The sequence below is a fragment of the Rhipicephalus sanguineus genome, chromosome 10 (assembly GCF_013339695.2).
Source record: "Rhipicephalus sanguineus isolate Rsan-2018 chromosome 10, BIME_Rsan_1.4, whole genome shotgun sequence".
NCBI classification, from domain to species: Eukaryota; Metazoa; Arthropoda; class Arachnida; order Ixodida; family Ixodidae; genus Rhipicephalus; species Rhipicephalus sanguineus.
The window spans coordinates 61,234,952-61,262,538 of record NC_051185.1 but is presented as its reverse complement, the minus strand read 5'-3'; the positions used below and the strand labels follow the sequence as shown (position 1 = coordinate 61,262,538).

The following is a 27,587-nucleotide window of genomic DNA, read 5'->3' as shown; positions in this document are numbered from 1 at the left end:
TTGAAGACGTCGACGCACTGGTCGGCCGCAGCGTATACGCTCAGCGCTGTGCCTTCTTCCAGCAGTACCAGGCTCAAGTTGCACGTGCGGTCCGGGGTCTCGCATCGGGTCGTCCAGACCTCCTGGTCCAGTGGGGAAGACAGGTCAGCTTCGGTGGAGTGTCTGGCCCGGCTCTTTTCGAAGGCTACTCTCAAAGTGCACGTTTCTCCGTGTCGCAGAAAGAAACGAGACAGCAGCCTTGCAGTCGGAGGCTGCCTTCGAGACCTGACGCCATTTCTCGGCGCTCCCGGACTGCCGAGACGTCGACGCCAGCGGTGACGCCTGGTACGACTCCTCCGGTGGCACCTTCGGGAAGTAGCCTCACCAGCTCCTCCTTGGCTTTGTTCATATCGGCGTGAAGGAGCGACGTTCGGCTGTCCAGCGCTCGCATGTGCTCCAGTAGCTCGTTCATCTTGGACTCGAACGCTGTGTGAGGGACGGCGAAACAAGTACAGCTTATGCCTCGCATAGCTTTCATCGTGAAATCGGCAGAAGCTGCAGGATTCACTGGGTTTCAGTTTGTAAGACACTATCATGAAAGGAGGAGTGCAGCCGGCGCCGCATAGAAGCACTAAGCTCCTCTTGATAAACACAAATATAGCTAAAATATCACGGCCTTTTATCAGTAAAGCAGTGAATCGCCCATGCACGACTGTGTTTTGTAATAATAATAATTGCTGGGGTTTTATGTCCCAAAACCACCATATGATTATGAGAGACGACGTAGAGGAGAGCTCCGGAAATTTCGACCACCTGGGGTTACGTGCCCCTAAATCTCAGTACACGGGGCTCAAGCATTTTCGCCTCCATCGAAAATGCGGCCGCCGCGGCCAGGATTCGATCCCCCGACCTTCGAGTCAGCAGTTGAGCACCATAACCACTAGACCACCGTGGCGGGTGCGTTTTGTAGCAAGCTCTAGAATTTATGCGATTCGCTATTTTAAGTTATTTCACCAGCTATCTAAAAATGTTTTTAAATTATGTTCCTAGGTTTATTGTTTTGTGTCTACCTTGACAAGGTCAGTTTTGAAGCACCCTTCACATGTGTAATGTACTAAAGTTTAAGTCAATTAAGATCTCATCACTAATATTACCAAAATATAGCCCATAACGCTAGCAGTCATAAGTGCCTATCCTACCACACGAAAATGAAATGGATTGTCAGCACCGCAGTTCTACTATGTAAGCTTACAATGAACTGGATCTCTGCGCTACCTTCAGTAGTAAGCATCCTACAGCCCAAAAACTAAATGTTGTGGCTCTTGGTGTGGTTGCATTTAAAGTGTTATCCCATGAGATTAGCGTGCAGCGGGCCGCTCCCACGCTAATCGCGCGCACCGAAGGACTAAAATAAAGTTGTTCATCCATCCATCCATCCCATGAGATGTCAACTTATCCATCCCTTCGAATTATCCTGGTTCACTGCACAGCTTATTAATACCATAAAAAGAAGCTTGGGAAGTTTGACTAAAGGGTATTGGTTTGTTCATAATTTACAAGCTTTTGCGCAACGACCGGGGTCCTAGAGGATTCTGTGGTAGGCCGAAGAGGTGTGCTATGTCATAGGCTTCTGGGCAAACCCGAAATGGGGTGATGGCAGAAAAGGCTTTTTGGACACTGACCTCACGTTTAATTCTTCAATTCACCGCTACTATGGCTGTCGCCTTCGAGTAGTCTTAGCGATAGTGTAAGATACCCTCGGAGCTTTGCGGCTCCCAAAATAAAACGAACCTGCGAGCGTGTCCTGCATAGGAGCAAGCGACGCACCGACTCGGCGACCGCCAGAGACGCTGTCGATCAGGGGTTGGTGGCTCCTCCTGGAGGTGGTGGTGGAAGGAGCCACGCATCCACTGCGGTAATGGTCCGCCAGCTTCGAGCGCAGCTGTATTTCTGACAGCGGGGACAAATGGCTGTTTGGAAGGTGCAGTCATGCTCGAAGTGATCCAGCAGACCACGTAGCGGACCCGTGAAGTCGCATCCATACCTCGCATTCCAGCACCTCACCTGCGTGGTATAGTTAATAAAACTATGACGTCCGCTCACAGTGCGGTCGGCCGTTTGTGTGTACAGAAGGCAAAATAGAACATAACAGCGCACAAATATGATAAACACACATTTCCTTATGTCCCCATGCGCTAACGTGCCACAGCTTGCCCGAATGAAGCGCAGTGAACTCTTTAAACAGCTTATTTCATCGGCAAATACGTAAGAAAGTTACAACCACAGATTCCGCAAATAATATGCGTCAGTAGCAGAGTTGCCGGTGTTTTCGGCTTCCCGCGTTCGTCCTCAATACGTGAGCACGCGGCGTACAGCTTCCAATTAACGCATAGAGCTGTGCACGTGACCGTATTTCCGAGCCCGAGCCCGGCCCGGGCCCGCTGACTTTGTCGAAGGCTCGCCCGAGCCCGACGGCAAAGGGCTGCGAGCCCGCCCGGCTCGGCTTTTTGAAGGTTCGCTGCGAAAACAAAACATCGTTTTCCGGTAATTTGGCATTTTATTGAGCATATCAAATGTGATCAAACGACACACGACGAACAGTCTCTGTTACACAGATTACAAATTGTCGTGCAAAACCAGCAAGAAGTCCACCGATTTAGGCTTCAACGAAGTGCAGCGCTTTTGCCCATGCAAGCGTCAACTTGCGCGAAGGTGATCTACGTCGGATCGCTCGTCGCTGTCGCGTGCATTTTCACTCATATGGGATTTGGCCTTGAATCTAACGCGAACAGTCGCGTGGCGCCGTCACTAGCTCAGGTGGTGTTACTTTTCTGTTTGTCGGAGTGCAACAGAGGCAGTGCTTTACCTGCTCCCCTTTTGTTTAAAGTAGCGAATGGAAAGGAAAAGCGGCAAAGGGCGGTCTCGGAAAAGGCGCTGTATGCGTGCTGGAAAACAATTCCCGCTCATTCTCTATATTTCGGGCTTGAGTCGGGCTTTGCGCCGGGCCCGAGCCCGGCCCGATAAAAAACTCCAAGTAGCCCGAGCCCGGCCCGAGGTGAAAATACGTCGGCCCGCCCGAGCCCGGCCCGCGGGCCGGGTCGGGCTTTCGGGCTACACGGAGCCCGTGCACACCTCTGTTAACGCATCTATGTTGTTTCGATTATGAAACCCTACGTCGTGTTCCACTATGCCGCATAGTGGAACACGACATAGGGGTGGCAAGCTCAGTCTCTCTTCTGCGCACTCTATAGCCATTCATCGGGTGGTCTAGGAGGGATATCACCACCGATCTGATAGCGCTGTAGCCTTAGATTTGCCGCAATTTTTTAAAACTTTCAGGGACCCATGAACGCAGCAGTTTTCATATGATGTTTTCGTACCTGTAAGATCACCGGTCGGAAGATCTCTTTGGACTAAAAACAAAAACCAAAATATATTATATATTTTCAGCGTAATAGACCGGGCCATCTGCAGCATATTACAAACTGTCACTGTGCACAAAAACTGCGCTAGTTTGCCAAAATACTGCCTGTAAGTGGTGTCAAACCTGGCGCTGTTGGTGCCCACGTCCAAATGCGAAATTCAAAAGGTGTAAAACAGAAAGCTAGTTGGAAAGGGTTTATCATAAACGAAGGCAAGGCGTGCAAACACGGACACCAGATAACAGAACAAGAAAACACAATCGGTAGGGCAGATGAGTCACTTCGTTAATCAGAGCCTATTGATTCATCTGAGGTAACTGACTGGAGGCTCACCATCTAATCTTTCTTACATTGCCGAGTGTGTGAATGCAAAAAAAAAACATGGCTGATCCCTCCGTCATAGGAATCGGTATAACACGAAAGTGAAACGTGTCTTCACAGAAGTAGTGCTTATTGTGTAGTGATATATGAGAGCTTGTACAATGTCTATTCGTGTTTGGCAGCTATAGCACCGTTTGACGTGGATGCACCCATGTTGACAGCATGTCTCTATCGCGACGACTAACGCCCATGGTCATCATGAAACCGTTGTGGTAGCTGACGGTGTGAACATATATTTGGGCACAGCGAATCGTGAATCCCGCGTAAGGATGATATCAACAAGCTCATAATCAACAGTGGTACCCGGTATGCACTTCTTCAAAGCGTCGTCAGTTAAGGAGAGAAACGGCACGGGTTGCGCTTTCTAGTAATGGGTAGCCGACGACTGTGCTCATGCATACATAACACACACTGCGCTTCAGCACCACGGGAGGTAGAGGTTCGCAGCCTGAGCCGCAAACGCGTGAGTCCCGCTGGCCTCTGTCTCGCAGGCGCTGCTCTCGCTCAACCAAGGCACGACATTCGCCCGTCGAAATCGCGTGCTTTCTGCAACACATATTGCAGCAGTTTTGTTAGTCGGTGCTCTCGCAATTGAAGCAGTCGGCGGCGGAGAAATCCCGTTGCTGCACGTGGAAGCTGCACTACTCCGATGAGCCGACGCACGCTAACACGAAGCCAAAGGCAAAGAACGTAACTGCGTAAAGGCAGTAAAGGTGCCTCGGCGACGCCAGCGCGGCCAGTCTACCTCTCTGGTATCGAGACGCGTTAACCATGACCTCCGATATCGCACGAAATCTCGGAGTAAGCGCTAGTAAGTGTCGATCGCGAAGCATTACTTCTTTTCACATCTCACAGATGGCGGCACCACCCCGCTCCGCCCGCCGCGAAAGAGAATGTGTCAAAGATATAAGGCGCGTTCGCGCCGTGTCTAGCGTCTTTCGAGTTAGCTTAGTCAGTAGAGCGTCGGGCGCTTGCCGTCGCGGCCGCAACGTCGTGGGTTCGATTCCCAGCGGGGTATCTTTTTCTTGGTTTTTTCTTTCTCACCAGTTGGCGTCCATTTTATCAACGTCATATCCGTGACGGATGTACTTGGTGGACCCCGGCATAAAACACTTTCGTGTTAAAAAAAAATTGATGACTGCGCAGTTTTATACGAGCACAGTAATGAAGAAACGTGCCTGATGGTTGATGCCTGGCATATCGATAGCAGTGGAAGCGCATGTGTGTGTCTGCCTTCGATTGCCTTACGTAAACAGGAAACGAAATACTTCAACAGTTATTTATCACGTAAAACCCCGGGTATGCCGAGGTGGCCGGTTGCGCTTCATGACTGAGCAGACAGGTTTTGTGTCTACTTTCTTTACCGCCGCTGTGCGTCATTTCATGATGAAAAAACAGCGCATAGGAACAAGGGAGAGGCTGGCAGGGGGGGGGGGGGGGGGGTGCTCGAAACCTGCCCCCACCCCCTCCCCGGCGAAAATTTTGAGTTTAGCATGTGTCTGTATGCATGCACACATACAAACATACATATTCACACCGCACAACACGTACGTAAAGAATAGTTGGAACTACCGCCCCACCCCCCTTTCCCCACCGAAAAAGATTTTTGTCTATTCCCTCCAATACGTACCGACGTGCCCACCATCATCACCATTTTAACGCCCTTTCAGCTGACAGTCGGCGTTTGTGTTGTCTTGCTTTCTTGCCTTGTGTCCGTGTTTACACGCCTTACCTTCTGTTATGAACAAGAAGCGATCGACCGTTTGCTTTTTCTATTCTTTGATAACTAATTAGGCAGAATTTCAGGGGAGATGGAAGTTTGAAGAGATGAAAAATTATTGAGCACTGTGTGTCGCTGGAGCTAACGTTCCGCCAAGCGGTCTTGTCTTTTCTTCAAGGCCACAAGTGCGTTGAACACACACGCGTAAAGATACACATACACATATACACGATCTACGGTAGAAATTGCTGCCTTCAAGAAGGTAAGACTGCTTGCCGAAACGTTGGCTTTCAGAGACACCCCGTGTTCCAAGGATTTGATAACTAATTAGCCATTCTCTATACAGAGCGGTGCAGACTCACCTTAGCGTTGACAAGGTCCAGCGGCCTGGTCTCGTTCCACCGCACGTTCTCGACATCCAGGGTGCTCCGGTCGAATATGCACCGCACCTGCGCACCGGGGTCATCGCTGGTGCAATCCCAGAAGCAGAAGTCGCAAAAGACGTGCGAGCACGGCAAGGAGGCCATCCGGCGGGCCACCAGTCCGCACAGGTTGCACACTACTGTGGCTCCGAGGGCGTCCCGAAAATGCACCGGTCGACAGTCGACGCCTCGAAGAAAGCCCCGGAGCCAGACGCGGTTGACGCTCCCGTTGATTTCGTCAGACATTTTAACCTCGAACACAAAATGGCGGTGATGCGATGCTGTAGCGGTTGGCGGCAAGTTCCTGTGCGTTCTCGAGGACGGACCTGGCGGCGCAGTAACTGACGCGTTTTCCTCGGAGCTCGTCTTTTGGTCACGCGCGCCAGCAGCTGGTAGCGTCGGATGACGGACGTTCTAGATCTTGACTGTACGTGCGAGGAAAAGCGAGATAGGGTGTGAAGCGTTCGCACTATAGGGGCGTGTGAATACCGAAATTTTCTTTCTCTCCCCACTGACCTTCCCCACACAAAGTAGCAAATCAGTGATTTCTATACGCCGGCTAAATAGCCTTTCAAAATGGGTTCTAGCTCTCTCGCGAATACAAATAAGGCAAAAAAAATCTGTTTCTCGATAACGGATATTTGTATCGTTAAAAATCTGCAAAGGAGAAAGTAGCAATAGATGTTATTACTCTTAAAATAAACTAATGACGCTGCATTTCATTGGCTGCAACACATTGGGGATACTTCTGGTAATGCACTCATTACGAATTAAACGGAAAAATCAACTGATCGACATGTTCAGAAGGTAAGTACTCTGGGGGTGCTGTAACAACAGATCTGGAAGGAAGAAAAGACCCTCGCTCATTAAAATGAGTTGGCAGCATCCATCGCACACAACCTTTTATTTTTCCAAGCATTTAAACAATATTTTAGGTAACGTTTCTGATGATTATATCATTAATGCCTTAAATGCCTCACTCACGTGATCAGAGATTAATTGACGACATTATGTGACGTCATCATGATCTCACAGATCGCGAAAATTGGTGACGTCACTGTAACATCACATGATGGCGTCATCACACGACATCGTCGCTCGGTCAAACGTGGGCTGATCTCGGAGGCAGCGCTGCAAAACCACGTGAGGCGCAAAAGGCGCGATGCCTCCGATCATGGAGGCAATGCAAAACCACGTTAGATGGAGAAAGCTTTCGGAAGAGGAGTATCAGCATGAGGGACCGTATCGGGACTTTTTGTATGCAAAAGTACGGAAGGCCTCCTGCGGGACAGTGTGGTGTCGGCCGCACCGCGAGTTCAGGGGCGCAGTTAACCTTTGTTTGACTGAATCGTGATCATGATACGCGACAACCGATAGGCATAGGACGAGCCATCACTACAGCGAATACATCAGGCTCTATGGAGTCTCGGCTGGGGATTCGTCGCATTTACGTTTTCACCGCGGTAGGCTGAAAGCCTGTGCCTATTAGCAATGTCCTACTGTAAAAATGACAACTTGTAGCAGTCTTCAGTCTTTACTTGTCCGAATATTCGCCTCTTTGAGGGCATATTCGGCCAGAGCCGAATATGCTCCGGTCCCTGTGACGAACGCAGCAAAGCGAAGCGCTTGGCCTTGCGTGCAGTTATGCCTCCGAGCGATGGATAGAAATCACGGCAAGCGAAGGAGCGTACAATCAGGGGCGGCGACAAGGAGGCCACGAGGGGGCGGCCGCCCTCCACCCATGTTTTCGCCTACCCCTTCGTACCCCCCCCCCTTAAGAGTAATCCCCTCGAGCAAACGAAGTCAAGACATAACGCATAAGTTCGCCGCCTCCCAGCCCACCGAAGGGAACTAGCTTGTCCTGGGAGTCGCTCATGGCAAATCGTCCATTGCAACCCCTACCACACTTTTCTGACCATAGCAAAAACATATGTCCTGTAGATGAAGCTATCGTGAACGCGTTAACCGAATGCTGCTGCACAAGGGCTGCAGTGAGCCCTGGTCAGTGAATCAACAAAAACAACGTTGATGTAGCGCAAAACGCCATACGGGCACGAGAAAGCACTGTGTCCGGGTTTCATTGTGCGCCTTATTGTGTCCGGGTGCCGTTATGCGCTATGTCAGTGTTATTGCACAGCATCAGGTGTGGATTGAGGCAGGGAAGCTAGAGTAGGTAGATAAGTAGCTAAATAGGCTGTAGCAGCGGGCCCGCGACTTGGTACTGGGCTCCCGATCGACAACTTAAAAAAACCGGTAGATCCCACGCATTGTGGGAATCGATGTAATGCGAAGCAGCCATCAAAGAGCTGCATACATCGTCTTGTATGTCATTTGAGGAAAATGCGTGTCATGGTTTCCATGTTAACTCCTATTATTTATGTTCGTCACACAGTAACGTCGCGCAATACCAACTTCGGGGTCGATCAAGCTAGAGAAACGGCCGCCAGCGCCCCATGAGCATGGCACGCAGGTCATGCTGTACATGACATACGTGTCATGACTTTCATGTTAACTCGTGTTATTTATGTTCTTCACGCGGTCACGTCGCAAGATACCAATTTTGGTGTATATCAAGCTAGCGAAACGGCCGCCAGCACCCCATGAGCGTGGCACGTAAGTCATGCTGTACATGACATGCGTGTCATGATTTTCATGTTAACTGGTGTTTTTATGTTCGTCACACAGTCGCGTCGCGCAAAACCAGTTCCCGGGTAGATCAAGCTAGCGAAACGGCCGCCAGCGCGCCATGATCGTGGCACGTAAGTCATGCTGTACATGACATGTGTGTCATTATTTTCATGTTAACTCGTGTTATTATGTTCGCCACACAGTCACGTCGCGCAATACCAATTTCGGGGTAGGTCAAGCTAGCGAAACGGCCGCCAGTGCGCCATGATCGTGGCACGTAAGTCATGCTGTACATGACATGCGTGTCATTATTTTCATGTTAACTCATGTTATTATGTTCGCCACAGTCACGTCGCGCAATACCAATTTCGTGGTAGAGCAAGCTAGCGAAATGGCCGCCAGCGCTCCATGAGCGTGGCACGTAAGTCATGCTGTACATGACATGCGTGTCATGATTTTCATGTTAACTCGTGTTATTTGTGTTCGTTACACAGTCACGTCACGCAATACCAATTTCGGGGTAGGTCAAGCTAGCGAAACCACCGCCAGCGCCCCATGAGCGTGGCACGTAAGTCATGCTGTACATGACATGCGTGTCATGGTTTTCATGTTAACTCGTGTTATTTATGTTCGTTACACAGTCACGTCCCAAGATACCAATTTTGGTGTATATAAATCTAGCGAAACCGCCGCCAGCGCCCCATGAGCGTGACACGAAAGTCATGCTGTACATGACATGCGTGTCATGATTGTCATGTTAACTCGTGTTTTTATGTTCGTCACACAGTCACGTCGCGCAATACCAATTTCGTGGTAGATCAAGCTAGCGAAACGGCCGCCAGCGCTCCATGAGCGTGGCACGGAAGTCATGCTGTACATGACATGCGAGTCATGATTTTTATGTTACCTCGAGTTTTTATGTTCGACACACAGTCACGTCGCGCAATACCAATTTCGGGGTAGATCAAGCTAGCGAAACTGCCGCCAGCGCTCCATGAGCGTGGCACGTAAGTCATGTTGTACATGACATGCGTGTCATGATTTTCATGTTAACTCGTGTTATTTATGTTCGTTACACAGTCACGTCCCAAGATACCAATTTTGGTGTATATAAATCTAGCGAAACCGCCGCCAGCGCACCATGAGCGTGACACGTAAGTCATGCTGTACATGACATGCGTGTCATGATTGTCATGTTAACTCGTGTTTTTATGTTCGTCACACAGTCACGTCGCGCAATACCAATTTCGTGGTAGATCAAGCTAGCGAAACGGCCGCCAGCGCTCCATGAGCGTGGCACGGAAGTCATGCTGTACATGACATGCGAGTCATGATTTTCATGTTAACTCGAGTTTTTATGTTCGACACACAGTCACGTCGCGCAGTACCAATTTCGGGGTAGATCAAGCTAGCGAAACTGCCGCCAGCGCTCCATGAGCGTGGCACGTAAGTCATGCTGTGCATGACATGCATGTCATGATTTTCATGTTAACTCGTGTTATTTATGTTCGTCACACAGTCACGTCACAAGATACCAATTTTGGTGTATATCAAACTAGCGAAACGGCCGCCAGCGCACCATGAGCGTAGCATGTAAATCATGCTGTACATGACATGCGTGTCATGATTTTCATGTTATGACTTGTCATTTATGTTCGTCATGCAGTCATGTTACGCCATACCAATTTTGGTGCATATTCGATGAACCAAGCGACCAGGAGAGCACAAAGTCGTAGGCGGCTAGATAGATAGATAGATAGATAGATAGATAGATACGCTCAAAGTCGAAGAAGTTCGCTAAGAAATGCTTCGCATTTAAAAGTACAGTTGCTCACCGTGCTTGGTTAACCGCGGTGGCATCGAAAGTGGACGGCTTTTCACAAGCGCACGTGTTTTACGAGTGCATTCTGTGACGGGGGCTGCAGCGCGACCTGTACTAACGACAAAAAGGACGACGCACGCGCTGACTGACAACTACTTTCTTTCTTGCAAACAAGGGGTACTACGATGAAAATTAGATCACATGACGTAAGCACGTCGTGAAAGGGTGTCAAGAAGCCTTTACATTCACAAACTGCATTTCTTTGTCATGCAAGGCGATGGAAGTCTGGCTGACGCAGGCGCCTGTATTAACACGCATACGGTAATATTCAACGCTTTCGCGGTTGAGCTGGCTTCCACTTTCGTACAAAAATCCCGTTTGCTGAAACACGCGTTTGCCATCGCAACGCACGTAATGCACGCCACGATTTGAGCCGTCTGAATCCTTGGCAGCAGCGTGGTGTCTCGATTATCAACTCGCCCAGATCGCTTTCTTACAGGTGGGATAGCGGGTGTAGGCGTAATCGGTAAGCACAACTGGCATAACTGACATACACACGCGCGCGCGCGCGCGCACACACACACACACACACACACACACACACACAGACACACACACAAAAGAGGTTATGAGGAAGCTGTGGCAGAGACGAATATGACTTGACGCGTGGCCGACAAATTTTTGGTGGGTCGCGTGGTTATTCAAGCCATCGAGTTCCGTTCTCTTCGAGAAACTTAATATTTGTTTTATTACCATATCAATTTTGGCGAAAGTAACAGCGAGCACGTTGCAATGCCAATGTGCGCGAGAACCCTGCCAATGTTATATATATATTTTATGTAGAATCGGGACAGTTTCTATGCTAAACGTTGATAATTATACATTGAGTTATGTTGCATTTCTTTCGATCCACCCGAATATTGTTGTTCGCGGAACACTGATATTTCACTGTCAGAAGTCGTACGATTCCTTCCCAAAACCGCATGTAGGTGCGAACCATTCACAAAGAAAAACAAGAAGAACAACAACGACACCCAAGAAGCTAAATAAGCTGACTCTGAACCTCACTGTGCAGTCCGGAAGTTTTTAACAGCGAAGCCGTTTAAGCCTTCCGTGCAGAGAAAACATAAATGATCTCCATCATGAACCGGCACGCGCTCTCTTCATCCTCTTCTTCTTCATCGTCGTCGTGTTCTTCATCTTGTGCTTCGCTCCACGTGCGCCGATTTTTCCCGCTTAGGATGCGATAACAACGATGACGAGAGAGCGCGTACATAGAGAGAGAAACAAAGAGAGATAGAGAAATTATTTGCGAAAAAATTTATTTTTGAGGCGGGATTCGAACCCGCGTAGCCACGAACCGAAGGCGAGTGTCCTAACCACTCCGGCATACAGACACGCCAGCAGAGCATAGCATAGCCTTGTATGTATAACATGGCAAGGCGGCGGGAAAATGAAGTGATGGTGAAGAGGACAGATTTGAAGGCGTGGAGGAGCAAAAGAGGAGGAGAGAATGAGTACAGATAGAGAGACACACGCATAATGAGAAAGAGAGGAATAGATAGAAAGAAAGGGAAGAAAGAGGGAAGAAGATAGAAGGCGAGAGAACGACTCTAGACAAAGAGAGAGAGAGAAACATTGAAAGAAACAGAAAAATGGACAGAAGTAAAGAGAGGAAAGAGAGAAAAAGGGAGAAAGAAATAGACATAGAGAGAACGAGGCAGAAAGAAACAGACAAAAATATAGAAAGAAAAAGAGAGGACGTATAGCCATGTAAAGTATAGAACAGCAACGATGTGGGAAGAGAGAGGTGAGAGGGTAAAAGTCTAGCCAAGGCAGGACCAGCTAGGTGCCCACCAGGTGTGCTGTGACCCAGCATTGCGCGACTTAGTGCAAGCTGCGCTAATTTTTTATTGTAGTATTCAGTATACTCATAAAATACTCAACATTCGTTTGGTGGAATGCACGTTTAGCTCCGACGTCTACGCTAGAAAGGACAAAGCTTCCAAGTGCTGGTGGCTTGAAAAATTGCGCTGCGATAAAAGTTTATCTATTTTCTAGTTTAATGACTTTTTTGATATATTAAAAAAAGAAAAAAAAGGTATTGTTGCACGTTCGAGGAGCAAAAGTGTCGGTCAAATTCTCCCGTCGAGCAATGCTGAATTCAATAGATTCCTACGCCCAGACAGAGAACATCACGAATGAATAGCTCACGGAATCCGGACCGAACTTCACTGTACGTCTCGACTGCATACACATTTATATGCAAGAAACTTCAGCCGCCATTTTTCAGGGTCGTTGCAACAAAACCGAAGAATATGTATCAGCCAAAGAGTTATTGAGCCATGTCTGGCATCTTGTATTCGCCCCACAAAGCTTACAACGTATCTGTTTATTAAACGTTTCCCCACTACAAGTGTAGTCTTAAGAGCACATATTTTGTGAACAGAAAAAGAGGTTCGTCCGCGTGAGCTATCCTATGTAGTCGTAGCATCCTCCGTTGGTTATATCCGTTGAAAACATGGCCTGTTCGGAGCGTGTTACTAGCATGGACAGGAATTTTTTATGCATATATCTGCTTATATTTGTTTCAAAGAATCATCTTGTGAGGTACAAAGTGTGTTCCGATTCTACGCAACTGCTGTGCGCATGAATCAGAACGACTGTTTGGCCTGAAGCAGGCGTTCGCCTCACAACACTGCGGTCGTGAAGTGAAGAATGCATACTGTGACATAGGATAGCTGTATAAGAAAGGAATTCTCGAGGATCGTGTAATTCAATACTAATAATTGAATTCACAATTCAATTATTATTATTATTCAAATAACAATTCAAATGACAATTCTGTTCATATTTGTGACACAAATTTCATAAATGTGAATACTCGCCTCCTTACAATGCAAGTCTAGATAACTCGGTTAGTGAGATTTTGATGGGCACACTACTACACAAAAAGTAACTCACACTTTCCCCTCAAAAGCGAAGCACTGAATGCGATAGCAAAAAATTTCAATGCTATAAGAAGTAAGGCGAGCAGTTAAATCCTTTATGATCTAGTCTGTCGTTAACTCTACCAAACACTGGCGTACGGGAGGACGGCAGTTCCAGTGAACGAAGTGGTTTTAATGCTGTCGCTCGCCTCAACGCGAAGCGCTGAGAGCACAGCACATACATGTGTAGGAGCCGTCTACTGCTGCCTGTCGAGATAGTGTGCGCGATCGCTCTCTTTAGATGAAAGTTCACGGTTGCTGCCCGAGCGACGCAGCCCCCAACCGGTGCCTCTTCCCGCTCCTTCGCCCGACGGAGCCGGCCGGCGAGCTTTATATCTGCTTGAGCAGCGCCCATCTGCTGCCTTCGAAAGCTTTCGCTCGTACAAATAGAACATACGACGCGCGGAACGATGTTATTGATTTTGACGTTATACGGAACATGACGGCGACGGCAAAAATATGTCTAGTGTCCATATAATCGCTATCGCAATAATAAAGTTGGGCATTGCGCTGGGGATTGGTGACCGAGTCAATACCGCCGTGAATGATTGACTGGAAGTACTACTTCACTGCACGATTTGTGCGATACCAGGTAAAAAACTCGGTCCAGGGCAGGTCACCTTTTAAGTGTTGTGAAACGTGGAAGCTCAGTTCGCCAGTGTATCGAAACACCAACTCATACTTAGTAGGCCGGCTTTAGTGCATTTTGCTATAGCCCTGTCAAACGGATGAAAGCGACTTCATGAGGCGCACCTGAACCACACGACCCGAAATCTCAATGAAAGACCACTCGCCATTGCGGGGTGGAGTTTGAATAAATCACGCGGACGGACCTCGTGACGTACTCGCAAATTGCTATATTTCTATCAAGTCGTGCTTTAGAAAAACACCATCAATAAACAGGCGCGCCTCGATGTTCAAGAAAAGATTATTCAATGAAACGTTTAAGCAGAAATGTCTGCCACTTCGCGACAACATCGTCACAAAACAACGGCCTCGAAAGATTGGTGGCTGCTCTTATCCTGCCTATAAATACCGATTCGGTATAACGTTGCAGTGAAGTTCGGTCCGGATCCCGTGAGCTACTCCTTCTTTCGAAATGTTCTCTGACTGGACATAGTGAATCAGTTTGACATAACTGGACGGGAGGAATTGACCGACTTTTTTGCTCATTTAACAATTATAGCAAAGCTTTCTTTTTACACGAATCTACAGGAAAAAGATTACAAGCGAGCACCAAGTAGTCGGGTATTTTTTCAGAGAAGCACTGACGACTGACCAAGGGACCATTCTTTAAATGATTACGTTAGCGCGAACGCAAACGCGCCGTTATCTTCTGCGAATACAGCAATTCAAGTACTACGGGAGAGGTAAAAAAAGTGTCGAAAGAAGCGCCTCTTTTTTTTTAAATGGAGTGTTGTACCTGCAATGTGTTCAAGTTAGGCAAGAAGATTTGGAAGGACCCAGCGGGAAATCAATGAATCAAAGACTGAATGTTTGTTAAAGGGAATGAAGAGGGAATCAATGTGTAGTAAAGTGAACTGGGTGAATCAAGAATGAATCAAATGACTAAAGTGCCAATAAAGGTACATTAAAGTGAATCAAGAATATATCAAGCGATTCAAGTGCTAAGGAAAGTAAATTAAGGTGAATCAAGAGTAAATCAAGTGAATTAAGTGGGAATCAAGAATGAATGAAGCTACTTAAGTGCTAATAAAGGCACATCAAAGTGAATCAAGTGTGAATCAAGAATATATCAAGTGACTCAAGTGCTAAGGAAAGTAAATAAGGTGAATCAAAAGTAAATCAAGTGAATTAAGTGGGAATCAAGAATGAATCAGGTGACTTAAGTGCTAATAAAGGCACATTAAAGTGAATCAAGTGTGAATCAAGAATATATCGAGTGAATTAAGTGGGAATCAAGAATGAATGAATTTACTTAAGTGCTAATAAAGGCACATTAAAGTGAATCAAGTGTGAATCAAGAATATATCAAGTGACTCAAGTGCTAAGCAAAGTACCTTAAGGTGAATCAAGAGTAAATCAAGTGGATTAAGTGGGAATCAAGAATGAGTGAAGTGACTTAAGTGCTAATAAAGGCACATTAGTAAATCAAGACACAAGAGTAAATCAAGTGATTTAGGTGTGAATCAGAAATGAATCAGGTAACTTAAGTTCTGATCAACGTACTATAAAGTGAAGCAAGTGCATTCGGTGTAAATGAAGAATGAATCAAGTGACTTAAGTGTGAATTAAGACTGAATCAAGTGACACGTCTGTGAACGCAAGGTGAATCAAGTGACTTAAATGTGAATCGACGCATATTAAAGAGAAGCAAGTGGCAATCAACCCACATAAATGTGAATCAATTGAATCTAGAACCGTAGGCATGCACGCGAGGGGGGCAGAGGGGCAGTCCCCCGCCCCTCTAACCTTATCAAGGGGACCGATAAATCTGCTTCATTCGTTTTCTAGTCGTACTTGTGCCGTCATTCTTTAAAGTGTCAGCTTATGACCATGCAGATTCTTGACCACGATCTCCTTTGTTTTTGACAATAAAGGCGCCTGGGGACACTGATGTCGTATTCTAAGAGTTGTTTACTACCAATTTTACCGCCGTAAAATTAGGGACCAAGGGCAGGCCGCTGTAAGAAGCACGTAATCGCTTTAATTTCATGTTTGCGTCCATATTTCGAAGCCATTTTTTTAACTCGACCAAGTAGGGGGTGGGGAGACACTGCGGTTAGACTTCGCCCCCCTCCCCCCCTAATGGGGAACCCTGCGTACATCTATTAAAATGACTCAATGAATTAGGAGTACCTCTCGGAGCATAGGCTTTCGCCTGCGATGTGTTCCGGTTACTTATGAGCTCCGGTTACTTATTCAAATACATGAAAATGGAGAATATTTCTCTCAGCAGTCACTCCAACAATCATGATGAGATTTGCTGCATTTGAAGCTATATAAAGGCATATTAAAGCCGTCATGGTAGAGACCCACGTCATGCACTGAATGAAAAGACCGTGGATCTGGGAACTTGACCTTTGTGAAACGCAATCGACCAATCAATCAGTAAATCAAACTCTCGAGCAATCAAACACTCAAGCAATCATACAACCGTTTATTTCGTTATTACACAAGCTGATGAACACGACAGGAGAGGTAATGAGAGAAAAAGTAGATATCTGCGTTTGTGTTTTTTGATTTGCCATTGGGTGACGCCTCAGGCGACGTGGCCTGCTACTAAGTGACATGACAACCTCCGGTTAAAAGAATGCTTCCACCTCTATGGCCGTGAGCGGTGCTAGCTAGCAGAATGAGAGCTAATCTTGTACTTTGGAACCTAGTAATATAAGTAAAAGGCGACTTGTCTGAGGCACGCTAAGTCTTAGTTCACGCCGTTTTCTTCCGGCATTATCTGCAGCTGGCGGGTATTGTTCGGGTTTGATATGAATGTACAAATCAAGAAGAGTACGAAGTGGTTGTACACGATATTAAAGGAAAATGGGCATTCCACGGGGCGGTGAAATACAGAATAAAGAATTACAATAAAAGGAGTGCTACGAGTCACACGCGTTTTAGTGGTGACTTGACTCTACAAAAAATATTCCAACATCACCAATTCCCTGCATTGCGGTGCATGTACACACACGATAGCTATTGATTTTTCGCTTTATAAAATAAGTTCTTTGATTGAACCTTTTGTCCTGAACCGACTTGCTTCTGACTGTATGGCTAGCACTCCACACAGATACAAGAAACAACAAGTGCGCATGTATTGAGCTAAAGTGGGATTCGGAAACGACATGCCAAGAAGCCCGCATTTCCACAATTGTTCGTTTTTCGTTATAGCGTGGTGCATGTGTGTTCACGTGCCTTTCTCGTCCCATCGTGTACGTGTGCCTCAGTAGTACAGTTATTTATTTATTTATAACACCTCAAAGGCCCCTAAAAGAAGGGGTTTTACATGAGGGGTGGGCATATATACAAAAACAGCTCTTCTATGATGCGTTTGAAGATGGATTGGCCGGAATGAAGCACTGCCTTGGTGGGAAGGTCATTCCAGTCCCTCGATGTCAGGTTGAAGAATGAGGAGGCATGCGAGACAGTGTGAGCTCGAGGGGGGTATACGGTTTTTTCGTGGTTGGTCCGGCTTGAGTGGCCATGTGCGGGAGCAATGAGATCGGCTTGGGGTGACTTGTGAAAGAACTTATGAAAGAGAGAAAGGCGGGCGAGTCGACGGCGTGATACAAGGCTGGGAAGGATTGGCTTGGGATTTGAGTTTCGATGAGCTAGAGGTGTAGGAATAGTCCGAAAACATTAAACGTACGGCACGGTTCTGTACTGATTCGAGCATGGTAATGTGGTTATGTTGGTATGGGTCCCACAGGGCATATGCATATTCGAGCCTCGGCCTTACTGCAGTAGGTTAGAAGTTTGACTGAGGGGGGTACTAATCGGGTATTACGTCGCAGGAAACCAAGAACGCGATTAGCAGAAGTTGTTATGCTGGTTATGTGGGTGTGCCATGATAGGTCAGATGTGAGCTTGATTCCTAAATACTTGTAGGTGTTAACAGCGGATATTAAAGAGCCACATATTATATAATCGCGAGCAGGGTATGACTTCTTTCGATGAAAAGTGGCAAGGGAGGTTTTCGATGCGTTTAATGACATGAGCCACTTGCGGCACCAATATTCAATTTGACTGAGGTCAGATTGTAGGAATAAAACATCGTTATTATTGTTAATAGGACGGTATAGCACGCAGGCGTCTGCAAACAATCGAATCCCGGAAGAAATGATAGTTGGAAAGGCGTTAATGTATATGAGAAAGAGCAGGGGTCCGAGGACTGTTCCTTGAGGAACCCCGGATGTAACAGGTGTGAGAGAAGAGGAGTGTTCGTTAGCGTAGACAAATTGCTGATGGTTACACAGAAAATCACGTATCCAGTGAAAAAAATTACACAATCTCCCGCTAAAGGGGTCCCCAAGAGGATGCGAAGCCGGAGCACTTGCACGATCGCGTTCCGATGGCGTTCGCTGGGCATGCTACCGACCTCGCGTCGTGGAACGCGAAGAGGAACACTACGCTAGTCGTGTCTTCCCTCTAGCCTGGCCGTTAATTCTCACAGGGCGTGCGGGGAACGTCGACAGGCGCGCGAGAGAGAGGCAGCGTAGGAGAGGATAGAGAGGGGGAGCAGACGCGCATGCGCTGGCCCTCATCGCGGCGCTGCGCAGGAGAGAATTTCGGTATGTCGAGCCCGCATTTCAGAGGAGCCAACCGAGGCAAGCGCTGGACTGAACGCGCGCAGCGCTCTACTATTTGAAGGAGAGGAGACTAGAGGAGGAAAGTAGCGTATGCGCCGTGAGAGCAGAAGCGAGAACGCAGGAGAAGCGCAAGCAGGTGCTGGTAGAGAAGTGGAGAGAGTAACGCGCAGCTGTTGGAGAGAGGGAAGGAGCAGAGCCGCGCATGCGTAGTGTGAGTGCGGACAACGCTGCGTGCGGATTAAGACACCGCCTTACATACCGCCGAGCAGGAGATACTTCGCATCTAAAACAAGATAATGAAGGTTTAGGCGAGACACCTTTAGGAATAGGCGGTTATGGGGTACTTTGCCAAAAGCTTTTTCAAAGTCCAAAAGTAACGAAGGAATGAAGACAGTGACATCCCGGACACGACGACCATCATCACGAGAAGAAGGCACAAGATCGGGGTTCGAACACCACCGTCTTGTTCTCACTGCGTACTCTTTCGAGCTACCGGCTGTTTGTTAAGCTCGCCGCCCAATAAACCTCTTTAGATTTGGCCAAAGTGCGAGGTCGGAGTTCCAGGGTGCACGCTATGTGGGAACCCAGCACGTTCCACCAAATGTAAAGATGTTTATTGGCCTCTTTACACTGTCCGTATTCCCGTCGTAGCGTCAAACATTCTTCAGGTGTCGTTTCAAAGCATGTCAAGCTTGCGGACCAACTTGACCGTTAATATCAAGACCTCTTCGTCCCTTTGGAAGTAGAAGCCGCGCCTGAATATCTCTTCCAGCGGACGTGATCGGAACCTGACGAATCCTTGATCGACCAGAGAAGCTCGACTCTGTCTCGACACCAGCCAAGTGGGTTTCAGCAACCGAGGACCTCGTGGCGGAAACAGCCTGCGTGGCGTCGCGAATGCGACCGACCGCAATATCCACGGGTTGAACACGTCGACGCATTGGTCGGCCGCCGCGTAGACGTTCAGAGCTGCGCCGTCTTCCAGCAGCACCAGTTTCACGATGCACTGTGCGGTCAGGAGTCTCGCATCGGGTCGTCCATACTTCCGGGTCCAGTGGGGAGGACAGGTCGGCTTCCGCGGAGTGCTCCGCGTCGCTCTTTCTGAAGGCAATTTTCAAGGTGCACGTTTCCCTGCGGCGCATAAAGAAACGCGAAAACGGTCTTGCAGAGGAGGTGCCTCGAGTCCGGATGCCATTAGTCGGCCCGCCCGAGCTGCTGGAATGTGGGCACCAGCGCTGACGCCCAACAGGCTTACGCCTTCTCCGGTGGCGCCTTCGGGCAGTAGTCTCTCCAGGGCCTCCTTGGCGTTGCTCATATCTGTTTGAAGGAGCGATGTTCGCGTGCCCAGCGCTCGCAAGTGCTCCAGTAGCTCGTTCATCTTGGACTCGAACGCTGCGTGAAGGACGGGGAAACATGGTTCACGCCCGTGCCAATGTTCATCGTCACGTCGACATAAATAGGGGCTTCTATGCATTTCGTTACGTAAGAAGTGGTCATGAAAGAGAAGCAGAGTAGCCGGCTCCACTCAGAGCCTTAGGTACACTCTATAAAAATGAACCATCCCCGCGACTCTTCACCAGTAGAGGAATTGGGGCGTTCTACACCATTCAGTTTGACTTACCCATGGATGAATGTTTTTGTAAGCAAACACAACAATATATCCTGTTGGTCACCTTAATGTCTTGTTTGCAGTGACGACAGATGTTATTGTTTATGAAAAAACTGGCGAGGAAACGTAATCATGAAACATGTGTATCTGAGGCGGGCATTGAACTTTGGAGGTGACACACTCCTACCCTCTTTTTTCTGTTTTTACAGTGAAAAAAGATTTGTAGTGTTTTGCACTACACGTTTCCTAAGACAAATTATGGCTCCATGTTTTCGGATAAATCCGAATAAATCCGATAAACACTCACCGGTAAAATTGTTGGCAATTAGGATTGATCCGATAAATTCAGATTTTAACGGCCAATAAGAGCCTGTTCTGTTCATTATGGCAAGGACATGTTCTAAGCGGTTATTCATACATCCACCGGTTTGGCTGGTATAACCTTTACATCACCTCAACAGTATCTCGTAGACCGCACCCATCGCACATTTAACAAAGGGCTTGTTGGGTACGCAGCAAGAGACGTCAACGTATGTAGGAACCCCGGAAGCGCGAGGCGACATCTTTATATACGGTCCCATGGCGGAACTGGGGCGCGCCAGACGACATCGAAAATTTGGTATCCGGGAGCTGTGCCGTAAGTGTGATGTGTGCGTGGTCATGAGCATGACGACGAAGTCGCTGAAGACTATGTCCGTCTAGGTGGTTTTCTTTTTATGAATCTTTAGAAGATGTTCTGGACAACTGGCTGGACTACTGCCTGGACTACTATAGGGAAACCTGTTAGGCTATCACAACGGCGGATTTTGGCGCCATAGTTATCCGCCACTGCCAGTGGCCATAGCCGTTATCGCGTGAAATAAGAAAAAAATATTCTAGGATCGGATGGGATTTCAACCCACGCCCTCTGCGTCACAGTCGAGTATTCCACCACAGTGCCACGCTGGTGCTTGTAACTCCTTCACAAAAATACTCTATGCACGCGTCATATCGGGCATGGAATCGTGTTAACATATGCAATATAGTGTGGCAGAACACTAAAATAACAACCTGGCGTTACACAATGTGAATTGCGCAACAAGTCTGTCGGTGAATGCTTCCAACCCGTTACAAAGTGCTGAGCCATAATTCTTTATCGTCATCAGCCACAGCACAAAGTTCACATAATGCCTAACAGATGTGTAGCGGGTACCACGATTCTCCGAAGAATGACGAAAAACGGCATAGTGAGTGCTTCGCTACTTCAGAAAAATTACGATGATTTATGGCGTAGTGGGTCTCTAGCATGTGTACTTGTATAAGTTGTCCCAAGGGAGTCTACAACGGGCTCTAGAAAGGCCGCTCTTCCAGCTTTTGCTGTGACTGCTGCGTGTGCCGCGCAGGCCTGGCGATTTTTTATCAGAACAGCGGTCTCGCACGTCAGAGAGTACACTCAATGAAGCGCTGCTTCTGAGAACGTGTTCACTCCCTAGACATAAAGCATTGAGCCCGCTAAGTAAAGTCCTAGTTGACTTTTGAAAAAATAAATACTATGACTTTGTAGGGTATACTGCTTTGTGCTAGTTGCTAAGAATTCGTGATACTGTTAGTTCCGCCTCTCTGAAGAACGGGGGAAGAACGTGTTTTACTCCAGTCCCACTTTCTTAAGAGGAGGGCAATTAACTATATCACAAATCCAATGCTTTTTTATGATTACGTCAACTTCAAGTTTTTGTATGAAAAAACCGTTACGAACCATTACAGAAAATATTTTTTGTACCGGAAGAGAAACGGGACGGAACGTTTTGCGGTCGAAGGAAACTAAAACCAATACGAAAAGACATTTCGTTCCGACACCCTGCTCAGAAAACACGGAGCCCTGGACATCTATTACCAATTTTACGAACCAGCAATCAGTGTGTGTCGGCAAGATGTCTTTTGCGCTGTAAATATTCCTGAGAGAAAGTTTTACCAATCCTGACACTCGGTTTAAGCATATCCTTGGCCAAGGGCAAATATCACTTTTGAAGAAAAAGGTTTGCCATTGCTGCCTCCAAACAACAGCATACCTGCGAGTGTGTCTTGCGTAACAGCAAGCGACGCAGCGTCTCGACCGCCGCCAGAGGCGCTGTCGCTGAGAGGTTGGTGGCTCCCCCAGGTGGTGGCAGTGGGAAGAGCCACGCATCCACCGCGGTAATGGTCGGCCAGCTTCGAGCGCACTTGCATGCTCTGACAGCGGGGGCAAATGACCGCGTGGAAGCTGCAGTCCTGCTCGAAGTGATCCAGCAGACCACGCAGTGGACCCGTGAAGTCACATCCATATCTCGCGTTCCAGCATCTCACCTGCATGGCACGGTTAATTAAACTACTGCGTTCACTCTCAGTGTGGTGAACTGTTTCAACGAAAGCAGCGCGATATATGTCAAACAGCGCATAACTATACGATAAACCTTAGTGAAACTTGTTGCTTAGTTCCTTAGCGAAACTTTTTGTTGGGCTAGTTGGTGCATGCTTCATGTAATCATTCGCGGTTATGGGACGTAAAACTCCAGCAATTATTCTCTTTTGAGGAGAAAGTTTTATATGCTCCCTCAAACGCGAAATTTGACTGTCGGCGTCGGCGTCCAGCGTCGGCGGCGTCTCCCGTCCTGCGGCGCCGAGGACGGTGAAAAGAATCATCATCACGTGATGACGTCACAATGACGCGACATATTGCAAAAAATGTGACGGCATCATGACGTCACAAAGTCTGGCGTGACGTCATGTGACGTGACGCCACGTGATGGCGTTCAGCGCCCTCATTTGGGCGGCGAACAACACCGGAGAGCGCGCGACCTCAAGAGAAGAAAATAAAGACTGCGCTTGGCAGTGGCACATGAAGCCACAGCTCGTGTTTCCTGCTGGCGTCGATTTTGGTTCAACCGTCTCGATCCTTTGTTCCTGTGGCATAATCCTACACCTTGATCACGTGACATCGTAGCTTGGTCGAAGCTGGACTGTCACGGAGGCAGTAGAAAACCAAGTGAGGTACCTCCAATCCTGGAGGCAGTGCGAAACCAGGCTAGGTGCACAAAGCTTTAGGATGGTGGCGGGGCAGCATAAATACATCTAGGGAGCCTACATGACTGGCTGTTCATATAGGCTCCCCAATACATCGACCGAGGAGAAAAAGAAGACGGCTTTCGCCTTTGAGTTGTCTTAGGTGAATGCACAACGGACCCTGTGGTTTTTCTTTCATGGAATAAGAAGACGCATTAGACCAAGGAAAACAACATGCGAAAGGAAAGAGCGTGGACTCTTAACTGCACGCCTGAAGTGCAGTTAAGACTGTCTGCAGTGAATATGGCCGCCTCCGGCACCCAATGTTGCTGGCATGCGGCGCACTTATGCAGTACCAGTTAGAGTTACTTTATATGCTACCTTTAGGTAGCAGAGTTGCGCATAGGTCTAGCTAGCAACCACAGGTATGCGGTGAAGTCGCACTACGTTTTTGCAGGCGGCATAGCTACCGTGTCGCCGATTAAAATGTATGGTGTGTCGACTACCGGCGATAAACATTGACTAATGATGCCTAGTGTTAATTCAGTTCGCTGCAGCGGCGGCGTCGAAAAATACAAAAATAGGCCCGAGCGTCAGCTTCCCTGCAATGCATGGTTGCTAGCGGCGTTTGGAAGACAGAAAAGGTAGCATATACCGTAACTCTAGTACCAATAGCACTCGGACGCTTTTTCGAGTGATTCTACAGTGGCCGCTTTCCTTTCTCGCAGCGCTTGGAGGCAGGGACAAACACCAGACAAACACGTAGCGTCGCCTCCAAGAGGCTGCACGCGCTGGTGAACGCGAGTTGGGGGTGGAGCTTTTCCCTTACCACAGATATCTCCAGCAGATCGGACCGTTAGGCGAAAAAGCTGCGCAGTACAATTCACCGACGATTACGATACTCCCTAATGCGAATTCTGAGCTCTGCTTCGTGTTGGGGCAACGTCAACTGTGTTAGAAAGAAGTTTTGACTATCCGCAGTTCTAGCAACGTAACATTCGTTACATAATGCAACAGAAACTGCCAGCGCTGGAGTGGTACGTCCACCACTCTGGCATTGCAGGCGCCGCGAACCAAGCGAAACACCGACAGCGCTCGAGTGTTACGCACACCACTCCGTGCACTGCAGGCGTCGTGAACCAAGCGAAACGCCGACAGCCCCGTTGCGACAAGCGAAGCCAGCCGCAGTGCACGTGCCAGCCCTGCATGCGAACGAGCTCCGACCGAGGGGCCAGCGGGAGTGACGGAGAAAGAAAGCGTGGTTTAGAGGCCAGTGGCTCGTGATGTTGACAGACTCCGCATTCGCCCTCTTTCGTACTCTTTCGCTCTATCGGTTACGCCTGCAACACCAACGGCGATGCCGCTCGACGCAGGAACGGGAGCCTAAGAACTGCGCTCTAAAATTACTGCAAAGGAAGAGGACCACCCGTAATCACCCAAAGCTCCTTCGATGCAAGTTGAGTCGCTTATAATGTGGTGTGTAGAATTTCTTGTTGTCGTAGCCTAATCTCTCGCATAACTTCTGTTAAAGTTCCAGAGAACTTTAGGGCACTTGGCGCTTTAGTTTTCACTTGACGCTTTTGTTCGTCCACATTTGCCGCTGAGAAGCGCTCTCTTTGACTTACAACAAAGAACAATGCCTATTTTAATGTTACCAGAGGACCCTCTGTGGCAAATTTCGTACCGGCATTATGAATGAAACTGCGCTAGTATGCGAGAATATTGCGCAGTAAATAATGGAAAACCGGACGTGGTTTGTACTAGTGTTACTAGTTGTTCGCAGTAGGGAATGGGTTGGTGTTAGAGGTACTAGTCCAACCTATGCCCTTCCGCCTAATGAGAAATTCAACAAGAGATAGCTTTCTTTTTCGTATTCTTTGCTAACTAAGCAACCCTTGTATTCACAGTGGCGCTGAAAGTGTATTGATGTATAATCTACAAGCGTGATGATTGATCTAACCTAGTTCTTTGGCATCTAAAGTCCCAAAAGATTATAGTTCTCCCTAGTGTAATCGTGCCAGCCATTCGCGTAGCAAGGGGTTGCGGTTGAGACGGGGATTAACACCCCCCCCCCCCGGTAAATTTTCAATTTTGCATGCGTGTATACAGGGTGACCCAAATATCACGCAGCACGATTTTAAAGAAAAGGTAATATAATAAAAATATCTGGGGCTTAACGTCCCAAAACCACGATATGATTATGAGAGACGCCGTAGTGAAGGGCTCCGCAAATTTCGACCACCCGGGGTTCTTTCACGTGCACTTAAATCTAAGTACACGGGCCTCAAACATTTTCGTTTTCAAACAGAAGAGGAACGTCGTTACGCGAAGCACACCTAGTGCATATTGATCCCAGTATACTGTAGTAGCCACTACTAATTTTTTCGCTAACAAGGCTTAGTTACTTAGTCCTAATTATGTTTCTAACTCAACAAATAGACACCTAATTATTAAAATGTCAATTATGCATACGTATGCATGCTCAAATGACATCTAACTGCTATTTTCAACAACGTACGAATTGCGTGCTCTCTTTTTCTGGCTAATAAAGAAAGCCAGCGAAATCTGAAAAAATGACACGTGACTAGACTGCAGCGCGCATCAGGAAGCAGCGCCCTCAAACAGGTCACTGTGAGGTAGCAAGTCCAGACTACGTTCCCACCTTCTGCGGGTGCGAGCGTATTCACGCGTTATTTTTCATATTTCGCGCGTTTTCTTTATCAGCCGAAAAAAAAATAGCGCCTAATTAGTATGTTGATGAAACTAGCGCAGTTAGATCTCATTTCAGCATGCCTACATATGCCTCATTGACATTTTACTGATTAGGTGAATATTTGTCGAGTTAGAGACATAATTAGGACTAATTCACTAAACCTCATAAACTAAAAAATTTGTAGCGGCTACTACAGTATTATGGGAACAATATGCGCTAGGTGTGCTTCGCGTAACGACACTTCTCTCTTTTTTTTAAATCGTGCTGCGGGATTATTTGGGACGTCCTGTATATACGCACCCATACAAACGCACGCACATACATAAAGGGTGGTCGAAGCCCCCTCCCTTTTCCCCTCCCCCCCCCGCCCCCCCTAAAAAAATTCCGGCTGCGTCTCTGTTGCCAGCATTCGCGTACGTATGTTGCCTCACCTTGGCCTTGACGAGGTCCAGCGGCCGGGTCTCGTTCCACCGTACGGTGCCGACATCGAAGACGTCCCGGTCGAAAACGCACCGCCTCTCCTCACCGAAGGCGCCATCGGTGCACTGCTCTAAGCAGAACTCACAGAACACGTGTGAGCACCGGAGCGAGGCCGTCCGGCGGGCCACCAGTCCGCACAGGTTGCACATCAGTGTGGTTCCGAGGGCGTCCCGAAACTGCACCGGTCGACAGTCCTACGCCTCGAAGGAAGCCCCGGAGCCAGACGCGGTTGAAGCTCCCGTTGACTTCGTCAGCCATGTTAACCTCGAACAAAAAATGGCGGCGACGCGGGAAGGGTTAGTGTTAAGGTCCTATGTAGTCGGGAGTGCAGACGGGTGCGTAGTGTGCAGACGCGTTTTGCTCGGAGCTCGCCTTTCGGTCAGGCATGCCAGCCGCCGGGAGCATCGAGTGACGGACGGCTTTGGCATAGGATTGACGTCTCGACTGTGTACGCGCGAGAAAGAAAGAAAGAAAGAAAGAAAGGAAGAAAGAAAGAAAGAAAGAAAGAAAGAAAGAAAGAAAGAAAGAAAGAAAGAAAGAAAGAAAGAAAGAAAGAAAGAAAGAAAGAAAGAAAGAAAGAAAGAAGGAAGACTGCTTTATTGTACGTAAGCGTAGGTGAGTGAGGGTGGGAGAAGTTCCTAGTATGGGGTTCCGATGACGGTCGTAGCAATGCGATGTGCGTGGTATTGTGCGTAGTTGTGTCTACGGGCGTCCTATAGAAGCCGCAACTGAAAGAGCATACAGGAAGCACTGCTCTGGTGGTCGATTGGCTAGCAACAGACGCGTATGCCACGAGTAACGTGCGATTCAATGCTTCTAATAACGTAAACGATTATTTTTTTTTTTTACTTTGCTTGAAGAAATATTGTTGGAACGTCTTCAATGAATGCATGAGACACGAGAGCGTTCAAATGGTAGGTGTTAGATGAAGAAGATGTGCTAATTAATTATGAAACAATCAATTAACAAATTCCTACTGACTATTAAATTATAGAGCTCATCAAGCCTCACGGCAAGACCCATCACAAAGGGCAGTGGTTAAATGAGCACGAGCTTTCCAAAGCGTACAAGTTATGAGGCCTTAGATGCCTCATCGAACGCGAAAATTGACCATCGCCGTCTTGCGTCGGCGG

At 47.8% G+C, this 27,587-nt stretch overlaps 1 protein-coding gene across 2 annotated transcripts; it reads right to left on the bottom strand.

Moving 5' to 3' along the window:
• Positions 1-8: 8 nt before the first annotated feature.
• LOC119371959 (RING finger protein 151) lies at positions 9-26,862 on the bottom strand. Of its 2 annotated transcripts, XR_007417876.1 has the most exons (4): positions 26,406-26,862; positions 22,292-22,565; positions 19,678-20,026; positions 9-119 (listed from the first exon to the last, which is right to left on the bottom strand). XR_007417876.1 is itself a non-coding variant. In XM_037642405.2 (3 exons), the coding sequence occupies exons 1-3, from the start codon at positions 26,601-26,603 to the stop codon at positions 19,749-19,751; spliced, it is 750 nt and encodes a 249-aa protein (XP_037498333.1). In that variant the 5' UTR covers positions 26,604-26,862; the 3' UTR covers positions 19,005-19,748. The 2 variants fall into 2 exon arrangements, 1 of the variants encoding a protein (XP_037498333.1); XM_037642405.2 differs by lacking the exon at positions 9-119 and having other exon boundaries at positions 19,005-20,026.
• Between the last annotated feature and the right edge of the window lie 725 nt (positions 26,863-27,587).